At 37.1% G+C, this 11709-nt stretch overlaps 2 protein-coding genes across 2 annotated transcripts; both read left to right on the forward strand.

The window, feature by feature from the left end:
- The first annotated feature begins 571 nt into the window (after positions 1–571).
- On the forward strand, positions 572–4536 carry LOC142552420 (transketolase, chloroplastic). Its single transcript, XM_075662189.1, has 7 exons — positions 572–1137; positions 1715–1805; positions 1901–2006; positions 2108–2390; positions 2573–2721; positions 2795–2948; positions 3216–4536. The coding sequence occupies exons 1-7, from the start codon at positions 652–654 to the stop codon at positions 4173–4175; spliced, it is 2229 nt and encodes a 742-aa protein (XP_075518304.1). The 5' UTR covers positions 572–651; the 3' UTR covers positions 4176–4536.
- A 1060-nt stretch (positions 4537–5596) lies between these two features.
- On the forward strand, positions 5597–10138 carry LOC142552436 (3-phosphoshikimate 1-carboxyvinyltransferase 2-like). The gene is made up of 9 exons (XM_075662191.1): positions 5597–5757; positions 5852–6196; positions 7371–7615; positions 7816–7969; positions 8476–8690; positions 8769–8886; positions 9237–9447; positions 9544–9605; positions 9747–10138. Exons 2-9 carry the CDS (start codon positions 5864–5866, stop codon positions 9963–9965), a joined length of 1557 nt encoding a protein of 518 aa, XP_075518306.1. The 5' UTR covers positions 5597–5757; positions 5852–5863; the 3' UTR covers positions 9966–10138.
- The last annotated feature ends 1571 nt before the right edge of the window (positions 10139–11709 follow it).

The raw sequence follows: 11709 nt of genomic DNA on the forward strand, positions 1-11709 counted from the left end.
TCCTACCATACTTCACTATACCTGATTATATACTGGTTTATTTTTTTGTGGTAAAACATTAAACATGTAATGAATGCTCAATAAATAAACATGTTGCAAACATAATAATCGAGCTTAAAGAAAAAAATACATGTTATCGATGATGTTTAATATATTTGATATCAACGTCTCAAATTTAAGACGAGATCTCAGATCAAAAAATTCTGAATCAAACTAAAATAAAAAATTTCTAATCTTAAAGCTAAACCCTTGTCCTAATGTCAGACAAAAAGTCATAACAAGCCATCGGTGAACTCTCTATTTTAAAAGTTCACCTACCACGGTGGGTGCGAATTTCTTATTCAGTGCAATTCTGTTACTTATATAAGTGAATTTATTTAGATATAAAAATATCTGAATTAAAGGATTTTTTTTTCCCTCTTAAAACGATACCAAATGTAAAATATTCCTTTTGTATTTGGATAATTATATTTTTTTTATTATTTGTGTGTGTATATATATTTAACATGTTTATAATTTAAAATATATTATTTATAACTAAAATAGTAGAACAACTGTAAGTAAAACCAAATAGCCTATACCTCATCTTTTCTTTTATCTTTTCTCCATTTTTTTGCATTGTTTTTCTCACACAGAAACCAGTGCAGAGCCATGGCTTCTTCTTCCTCCCTTGTACCATCCCAAGCCATGCTATCGCGCGCGGCCATTACCCGCCATGGCTCCACCACCACCACCTCCTCCCCGTCCTTGTTCCTTCCTTCCTTCTCGGGCTTGAAATCTACCTCCACGACCACGTACTCCATCTCAGGCCGCCGCAGCATCCCCGCCACCATCCGCCTTCCAGTTATCGCTTCCGCAGCAGTTGAAACCTTAAAGAAAACTGACACTGCTCTTATCGATAAATCCGTCAACACGATCAGATTCTTGGCAATCGATGCCGTCGAGAAAGCTAATTCGGGGCACCCTGGTCTGCCCATGGGATGCGCTCCGATGGGTCACGTGTTGTACGATGAAATCATGAGGTACAATCCTAAGAATCCTTATTGGTTTAATCGTGACCGCTTTGTGCTTTCCGCTGGACATGGGTGTATGCTACAGTACGCGCTGCTTCACCTCGCGGGATATGACTCCGTCAAGGTCAAATCTTTGGTTTTTTTTCGCAATATTAACTAATTTATTAATCTTATTTCCGATCAAATATACGACATGCACTAGGATCTTTGATATTAGACTGTGCGCGTGGTAGGTGTGATGGATCTTAGTGGGATTGCTTTTGCATACTGAGTTGGTAGGTTAGTCTTCTTTTTTGTTTCGGTGATGGAAGATTGATCTTCTTTTTTGTTTTAAAGATGGTCCGTGAGAAAATTGCAAAGATTCAACTTTGAGATAATCTGTTGAGATTCTACTGTTAATGTAGTTTTCTGTGATTGAGTGATAACTAAGTTTCAGATTTGTTGGGAATTGTTGTAAAAATTTCGGCATGGCTTTGTACAGCTCCGGTGATTTTCGAATTTACTTTCTGGTGCTTTTTCTGGATTCTCAGAGAGTTCAGATTCAGCCGGGGGATAAAATTGTTATTTCTGCTCTTTTGTGTTCTATTGGTCTGTGGAGCACATTTTAGGGGTAGTTCGAGTGTTATAGAAAGTACATATGCATATTCGATGCCTCGTGAGCATTTCATATGATTCTTGGGCAAACTTCATTAACTTGACAGGAAGAGGATTTGAAGAGTTTCCGCCAGTGGGGAAGCAAAACACCTGGTCATCCTGAGAACTTTGAGACACCTGGTGTTGAAGTCACTACTGGTAGAATCTAATAATGAAATTTCGATTTGTTTGCTTCCATACACTTGAATGGGTTTTCTGAAACTGATTACGGTTGACACGTTTTCTTTGCACAGGCCCACTTGGTCAAGGCATTGCCAATGCAGTGGGCTTGGCTCTTGCAGAAAAACACCTGGCAGCCCGCTATAACAAACCAGATAGCGAAATTGTTGACCACTACACGTAAGTTAACTTCAAAATTCGTCTCTTCATTCGTGTTCTTTGATGATTGATTTGGTTCATGTTCTTGACTTATTTGCCTCATGGTATTGGCTCCTTATTAGGTATGTTATCGTCGGTGATGGGTGTCAAATGGAGGGTATATCAAATGAAGTGTGCTCCCTTGCAGGACACTGGGGATTGGGAAAGCTTATTGCCTTTTATGACGACAATCACATCTCTATTGACGGTGACACTGAAATTGCTTTCACTGAGAGTGTTGACTCTCGTTTTGAGGGGCTTGGTTGGCATGTGATTTGGGTGAAGAATGGTAACACAGGTTATGATGAAATTAGTGCCGCTATCAAGGAAGCCAAGGCAGTAAAAGACAAGCCCACTCTGATTAAGGTCAGATATTCATTCATTTTTTGGGGCAATTGAATACCTCGGTTCCTACAAACACATGGAAATTGTACTAGTCACTGGCCTTTTTTTTAAACTTGTATATTATTATTCTTATTTCTCCTTGAATTCATTGCATCTTGTTGAAGGTAAAATTGTATAATTTCCGTCTTTTTTTTCCCAATCAGGTAACAACTACCATTGGTTTTGGGTCCCCCAACAAGGCCAACTCATACAGTGTGCATGGAAGTGCACTGGGTGCCAAGGAAGTTGAAGCAACCAGAAAGAATCTTGGATGGCCTTACGAGCCTTTCCATGTGCCCGAAGATGTGAAGAAGTAAGAAGTTGGATTCCTCTTGATTTTAATAATTTATGTTAGGCTTCATGATTTTGGACATTCTTTATTGCAGTCATTGGAGCCGACATGTTCCTGAGGGTGCTTCATTTGAAGCTGAATGGAATGCCAAGTTTGCTGAATATGAGAAGAAGTATCCAGAGGAAGCAGCTGAGTTGAAGTCTATCATCACTGGTGAACTACCAGCTGGTTGGGAAATGGCTCTTCCTGTGAGTAGTTTTTCCCCCATTTTTTTAATCATCTTTAACCTCGTTTATGACTTTGAAAGATGCAACGTCTACATCAATGAATATGTTATTTCTATTAAAATGAAAGAGCAATTTCAGAAAGTTGCGGATGCTTGGCTGTGTGAGCAATGAGTGTAATGTTAGAAAACAGATCATGCAAATGCATATTAAATGAAAAAAGCTTCCATGTTGTGTTGTATTGTTATATTCTCTCGAAATTTATTTTTGAGTAACGTCCCTTCATTCCAGACGTACACACCTGAGAGCCCAGCTGATGCCACTAGAAACCTTTCTCAGCAAAATCTCAATGCTCTTGCAAAGGTTCTCCCTGGTTTGCTAGGTGGCAGTGCCGATCTCGCCTCATCCAACATGACCCTTCTCAAAATGTTTGACGACTTTCAAAAGAACACACCAGAAGAACGAAATATAAGGTTTGGTGTTCGTGAACATGGCATGGGAGCCATATGTAATGGAATAGCACTTCACAGCCCTGGCATCATTCCCTACTGTGCAACTTTCTTTGTTTTCACTGACTACATGAGAGCAGCCATGAGGATCTCCGCACTGTGTGAAGCTGGAGTAATTTACGTGATGACCCACGATTCAATCGGGCTTGGAGAGGATGGACCAACTCATCAACCTATTGAGCATGTGGCAAGTTTCCGAGCAATGCCTAACATATTGATGCTCCGTCCAGCGGACGGCAACGAGACAGCTGGTGCATACAAGGTGGCTGTTCTTAATCGGAAGAGGCCATCAGTCCTTGCCCTGTCTCGACAAAAGCTAACACAGCTTCCTGGAACATCCATCGAAGGTGTTGAAAAGGGAGGTTACATCATATCTGACAATTCATCCAATAACAAGCCTGATGTCATTTTGATTGGAACCGGTTCCGAGTTGGAAATTGCAGCAAAGGCGGGTGATGAACTTAGGAATGAAGGGAAGAAAGTAAGAGTTGTCTCCTTTGTTTCTTGGGAACTTTTCGATGAACAATCTGATGAGTACAAGGAAAGTGTTCTGCCCTCCGCAGTAACTGCTAGAGTAAGCATCGAAGCTGGAACGACATTCGGCTGGGGAAAGATTGTTGGATCTAAAGGAAAGTCCATTGGAATTGACCGATTTGGAGCTAGTGCGCCTGCAGGAAAAATTTACAAGGAGTTTGGCATCACAGCGGAAGCCGTCATAGCTGCAGCTAAAGAGCTCTTGTAGGCTGTGGTGGCTGAGGTTCTTTGATTCCTTGTGGAATTCGAAGACCACGTGCTTTTGGATTTCGGGTTGGTAAAAACTGTATTGGACGAATGCATAAGAAACTCGGTTTAGGATAAGTAAGTCTGTACTCGAGAGTTTGCCACAAAAACATGCAATTTTTCTTTGTTTTTTTTTGGTTTTTGAAATCTAGCAGCAGAGTTTGGAGTCTAAATAGAACAACAAGAGAGACTTCGGCATATCATACTCCTGATTTGTAACACCGTCTTCGTATCGTATGTTAACATGTTTCGAATAATTACAAGGTTCTTGTTTCTAATAAGCAGTAAGCAGAAGTAGATAGGCAATATGAATGCATGCACCATTCCTCACGAGCTATTGCTTGATCCTTCAACGATAGCTTGACTTATATTCATTATCATTATTTTTATTGTTTTAGATTGGAACATGAATTCAAACCATTGATGTGTCAGAATTGATGGGGTGAACCAAATCTCTTCTTAAAAAAATAGAGGTTGCACCATGCAAGTACAAAATAGAGATGGAGCCCCGAATCCAAGACGGATCCATCCAATTAGCAAGTGGTAGTTGAAGGTGTGTGTTGGATGTGGTTGTTGGGAGATTTATGCTTTAAACTTGGCCATCCACATTCTCCTACTTCCACTCTTTTGTATGACATTGATTGCCACTCACTCTTTGCATTTAATTTATTCTCAATTTTTGTTCGTGTGGAGTCTTTGTTGCTTCTAACGAGCATTCAAAATTGGAACATTTGAGTTGGGACCTTGAAAACTATAAATAGAGGATTTTTTTGTGAGTTGGGGGAGATGTTTGTTAAAATTGAGACTCGAATTTCATATGTCATTTTAATATTGGAATTTTGATGTTAAATAAGTTATAAATCATCGACATAAATATGTTATGCGATTTGACGTATAGACGGATTTATACCATCATAGTTTGTTTCACAATTGTAAATAGTATATCCGTGAAATCATCACAACAGTTTTAATCAAGGCTAGATGTTATGAATACAGTTCGTACTATTGTTCTGTCAAAGACCTTGAGGCCGAGCCACCCATGTTGACCGAACCAATTGTTTTCAATAGTTTTAGTTAAATTTTACGATAAAAGTTAATAATTGATACTGTTTTCATTATAATTCTAAAATTTTTTTAACTAAGTTATTTTTAAAATTTATGCTTCAATTCTCATAAACAAAAAGATTAACTACTATATTCACATATAAAAATATTTTGAAAAGCACTTTTAAAAAACCGTTGTTTATGCTAATTTGGTCCTATATCCATATTTACCTCTCATGATATTTGATGTTATTGTAAATAAATTCTAAAAGAAAACAAAATTTACAAATAAGTAGTCAGTATTCTCTATTTCTCTTGCATGATTTTTTTTTTAGTAAGAAAAATAATTTGTTCGAGGGGTCAAATGAGGTTGGTGAGACAAATGGGATCTCAACGACCCAGTTTGTTCATAATCACATGTAAGTCCTAACCTGAATACCTGATCACCGCCCCCGCCAAGCTATACCATCATCCTCAACCTAAAACCCAAGAAGAATTAGGTGGGATTTTTCTGTTTTTTTTTTTTTTAAAAAAAAGTAGTTGTTTTAAAACTCCACACTGGTTTCCCGATCGATCTTGTTTAAACTATTTTAGTTCTTCTGAGAAATGGCGCACGTTAGCAACATGGCACACAAAGTTTCCCCAAGATTCTCCACCATTAATGCCAGATCTTCTGCCGCAACTTCGAATTCCTTGTTTTTTGGCGCAAAGAATCTGAAAAGCCCGTCAAAGTGTTCATGGGTTGTGGATAAAAATTCAATCTTTACAGTTCAAGGGAAGAATTCTTTAAAGGTTACGGCTTCTGTTGCAACGGCGGAGAAGCAGTCAAAGCTGCCGGAAATTGTGTTGGAACCCATCAAAGAAATATCCGGTACTGTTAAGTTACCGGGCTCCAAATCCCTCTCTAACCGTATTTTACTTCTTGCTGCCCTCTCTGAGGTAATGTTGTGGTGTGTTCGACATCACGCGTACATGATTATTAATTATTGTTCAATTTTTCAGTGCCTGTATTGTTATATTGGGATTGTGAAAGTGTGAATATAATGGGATTGTGCATGAATATGGATAAATTTTTCCTGTTGTGCGAATTGAGAATGCCACGTCCTCGTTTGATTCTATGCTGTGTAGCTTTATGTATGAATATGATTAATATTGAGAAAGAAAGAGTTCACAAGTCTTGTGAAGATTTAAGATCCAGACCCAAATGCCTCTCTATAACATTATAAGCCTGGGTTCATATTACTGCTGGCAAATATGTATGCACAATCTTGTTTCCGGATTCTTTGATCCAAGTACAATTGTGTGATGGACATTTTTTAAACTGATCAATAAACACACAAGCCTGTGCTTTTCTGCAAAGACATTCATATGTCAAAATTCATTCTATCTGCAGCTATTTTAAATTGAAATATCTAAAGGAATCACTCATTGTGTATATTGTTATGAACCTTTATGAGAATCACTGTTTTTATAGAGTATGCTGGCGCTACGTTCCTTGAATGGAATAATGTTTTGATGAACCTTCTGCTATAAAATGAATTAGTTGCATAGGAAAGAGATTGAATTGAATATTTTTTTAGATTAAAGATGAACTTGTTTTAATATAGAGTAAATGGATGTAAATAAGCAAGGGTAGTGGTTAGCACAAAAGATACGTGTTTGACTTAGAAGTATTGGTTGGGAATTGAGAATTCTAATGCCATCACTTAAAGCAAGGATACTATCACAAATTAATTGAATGGTGAGCGATGGAAAATTTGTTTAACTAGATGAGAACACACTTTCAAATGTATGCTCGAATCTCCTTCCATTTTCTCGATTCAGGATCATACACTTTTAATTCTGTGGTGTGAGAACAACGATATAAGGTTTGGAAAACTGTTTCATACATTTGGTCGTATCTTATTAAGTTTGTTAGCCTATTAGCATTTTACATCATGCCCATTTTCAATTTCACCGTTTTCTGTTAACAATATTCCGGGATTCTCAGTGGTCCATATTTCACATTCTTGTTAGCGCATGTGTTTTACAATTGATTATTTAAGCAATATATGCCTTTCTAAATCAGCATTCTTACACAAGTTCACATTACATGATACACATGATTTTCTAGGGAACAACTGTTGTGGACAACTTACTAAATAGTGATGACATCCATTATATGCTTGGTGCCTTGAGAACACTTGGACTGAATGTGGAAGAAGATAAGGCAGATCAGCGAGCTGTTGTGCAAGGATGTGGTGGTCTATTTCCAGTTTCTAAAGATGCCAAAGATGAAATTCAGCTTTTCCTAGGAAATGCAGGAACAGCTATGCGCCCTTTGGCTGCTGCAGTTACTGCCGCTGGTGGAAACGCAAGGTATACTGAATGGATTTTTGTTGATTCTTTCTTATTTATCCCATAATCCTGAAGCACTATGATGTGATTCTTTTAAAGAAAAATATTAGCTTGTGATTTTTTTTCTGTGATCTTATAACAATTTATTTTACCTCAAAATACAATTTACAGTCTAAATAAGAGTAAGTGATCTATAATCATAAATTCTTGTTGATTGTCAGCTACGTCCTTGATGGAGTTCCTCGCATGAGAGAGAGACCAATTGGTGATTTAGTGACTGGACTTAAACAGCTTGGAGCAGAAGTCGATTGCTTTCTGGGGACGAATTGTCCCCCAATTCGTGTTGTTGGAAAGGGTGGTCTTCCAGGCGGAAAGGTGTGTCTTACTTTCTTTAAAGAGCTCCTGTGGGTGGTTTCAATGGATAGATGAATGTTATATCAGCTTAATCACAAGGCACGTTGATTGCCGCATTACTCATTTTTGAATGAAAATATTAAAGAAAAAACTGAAGCAAAGTTATAACTTGCAAATTCGCGGAAGAGTAAGTAGCTATGTGCCTTGTAGAATATTGAATGGGTGGTTATTTCTGGAGAATGTCTCTGCCGAAATTTTCTTATTTGCCATTATACTCCATGTAACTTAACCTTTCGTCCAAAATTTAGGCCTTTAGTCCAATTTGCTATCCCCCATTAACTCCAGGAACGGAAGAAGTTATAAAGATGTTCAGTCAAATTGCCCGGTGATTTAAAATTTATCTTTGTTTATATACTTATTTGTTAGTTGGCCCTGGCCCTACAGTTGCCTTCTAGTCCAAATGAAATGGGGGTAAATGTATACTGTTCTTTGACTAAGATTTGTGATGGTTTAATCTCTTTTGGCAGGTGAAACTCTCTGGGTCCATCAGTAGCCAATACTTGACTGCTCTGCTCATGGCAGCTCCACTGGCGCTAGGCAATGTGGAAATTGAGATAATTGACAAACTAATTTCGGTTCCTTATGTGGAGATGACCATTAAGTTAATGGAAAGGTATGGTGTCTCTGTAGAGCACAGTGATGAGTGGGACAGATTCTTGGTTCGTGGAGGTCAAAAGTACAAGTGAGTCCCAATACTCTAATGTTTTTAAGGCTTCGATAAACTTAGTATCGTGGAAGTTTAAGGACAATTTTTCATTAGGTCTCCTGGAAAATCTTATGTCGAAGGCGATGCCTCAAGTGCCAGTTACTTCTTGGCTGGTGCAGCTGTTACTGGTGGAACTGTTACCGCTGAAGGTTGTGGGACAAGTAGTTTACAGGTACCTATTGCTCCAGAAGTCTCAAATTTTCACGTATTCTTGTGCTCCATGTGACATAAGAAGTTCAGTTAGTTTTTTGACACTTTTATCCACGTGTGCGACTCTCATCATCACTTAAATATTGCACCGGAAACAACCCGAAATCCCAGGAGCATCTGAAAAGTAGATTTTCTAGATCAGAACGTGAACTCTAAGAATAGGGTTATACAAGTTAACCACCTAGTACGAAGTTGATTTCTCACAGCATTATGTAGAATGATGCCACATTTTTCTGGCGGAATCAGTTATTGTTTATGCTCTTATGAAGTGATCTTTTGTAACTTCTTGTCTTCAAACTTTTCCTTTGGAAGGGTGATGTCAAATTTGCCGAGGTTCTAGAAAAAATGGGTGCCGAAGTTACGTGGACTGAGAATAGTGTCACTGTTAAAGGCCCTCCGCGTGATTCATCTGGAAGGAAGCATTTGCGTGCCATTGATATCAACATGAATAAAATGCCAGATGTTGCCATGACTCTTGCTGTTGTAGCGCTTTTCGCTGATGGGCCGACTGCTATAAGAGATGGTACTACATCAACTTAAAATATAATCTTTGACCATCATTATCTAAAAAAGCAAAGAAAAAAGGAAGCAAGCCGATTTTTTATGCATATGTTTGCAGTTGCTAGCTGGAGGGTGAAAGAAACTGAGAGAATGATCGCCATATGCACAGAACTTAGAAAGGTTCCTCGCTTTCTAGCTTTCACTTCATTTTCAACTCTCATCAACTTGAACCTTTATTAAGTCTGAAAAAAGTAAGCAATTAAATATTTATCTACAAAGCTGTCCCTTGATATCTTCTTCCTTTTTTGTTCTGATCTTCAGTTGGGAGCCACAGTTGTAGAAGGTCCAGATTACTGTGTGATTACTCCGCCGGAGAAACTAAATATAACCTCCATCGATACATATGATGATCATAGGATGGCCATGGCCTTTTCACTCGCTGCCTGTGCTGATGTTCCCGTCACAATAAAAGATCCTGGTTGCACGCGCAAAACATTCCCTAATTATTTCGACGTTCTTGCTACTTTCTCACAGCGCTGAGAAAAAATGTGGTTATTCACGATTATTCAGAAAGATCGAATAATCTATCCTTGATGTGAGGAAGAGATGGATGGGAATCCTTCATAATTTTCTGAGTAAACTGTGTGTATTAAGATTGTTGAGATTGTTGTGATATCAGATAAGTTTTAATGATCAACTCTTGAATATTACTACTATTACTTGCAACTAACTAAATAACTTCCCCTCCAAGCAGGCTCCAATTTGCTTGATCATCAAGTGTGTCAATCATAAATGTTATATTCCATGATCAAACATGTTTTCCCCTTCTTCTGTTTCGAACACGGGTTTATGATTTCCTCTCATTACCCCAAATTCTGACTGTTCTCGACCAGACCCTCTTCATTTCAACGTCTTCAACATTGTTTTCACGAAAAACTGAAATGGCTTCTAAAAAAAATTCTCGCTTTTTTCCAACTTTTTCGAATATACACCGTCGCAGGTTCATACACACAAAAAAATATATTGATTGACATGTAGAAACCTAATAACATGGGACATGGGCGGTTCTTGAAAAAGGCTGTTGCCCTGTTTTTGAAGTTTGTTTGCACTGTAAATGTGACTCCTCCAACCCTCACCTCACTTCGTCCCCTCTACAAGCATTTAAAATCACCACCAAGTATTAATTGCTATGGCCCCTAAATGTGTGCATGATTGTACCATGGCATGAACATGAGAATTAGTGCCATTTGCTAGCTGTAATTTTTATAATTTCTTGATGTACTTTTATGCAGTCTGAGTAATTATGTCATTTTTTTTAATTTTATAATCAAATCAAAATGATGTTAGGGACCGGACCCTTTTTGTTTTTTAGAATGATGAGAATTGAGAAACATGTGGAGGCAAATTCTTTCTTTGTTTAGTTTTTTTCCTCTTTTTTTTTCACAATATACCATTTTAATTTCAATGATTATCTATTAAACTTCAATAATAAAAAAAAGGTTTTTGAATAATATTCGTAACATGCTAAGAAAATGTTTGTAAAAAAAATTAGCAATACAAGTATATATCTAGCAAAATCTATCCTTTGCTTCATGGTTAGTGTTCTCATTTTATTTAAACGATCTCACATATCTATATTAATGTGAGTGATCGACTCAGTTCGTATCTAAAATGAAAAATAATATTTTTGACATAATAACTAATATTTTTTAATAGATCGGATCGTATAAGTTTTTGTGTTAACTAACAAGATTGTTCTCCGATATCATTATTTTCAATAAAGCTACCATTAAGTGTATTATTTTGATGAGGTAATTCTATCTTTTTAAGATTAAAATAATAATGTGTAACAAAAATGAAGAGATTATTATAAAAATATTTTTTATCAATAAAAAAAGTAAGTATCTTGTGAGACGGTCTCACGAATCTTTATCTGAGAGACCGGTCAACCCTACCGATATTCACAATAAAAAGTAATATTCTTAGCATAAAAAGTAATATTTTTTTCGTATGACACAAATAAAAAATTTGTATCACAAAATACGACTCGTGAAATCATCTCAGACAAGTTTTTTTATCAATAAAAAAATATAATAGAGAAAAACAATGCAGTAGCATTTACGGTAAGGACTAAGGAGCCTGCGAAAGAACATCTAAAAAAAAGGACATCGAAAAATCACTTTCACAGCTGTAACGAATTTTATTAAATCTTTGGCACAGTTTTAGATTATATTTGCATCAGAAAAAAATAATCATTGCTCTAGATTTGAATTAATAATATTAC

This window comes from Primulina tabacum, chromosome 1 (assembly GCF_025594145.1).
Source record: "Primulina tabacum isolate GXHZ01 chromosome 1, ASM2559414v2, whole genome shotgun sequence".
NCBI classification, from domain to species: domain Eukaryota; kingdom Viridiplantae; phylum Streptophyta; class Magnoliopsida; order Lamiales; family Gesneriaceae; genus Primulina; species Primulina tabacum.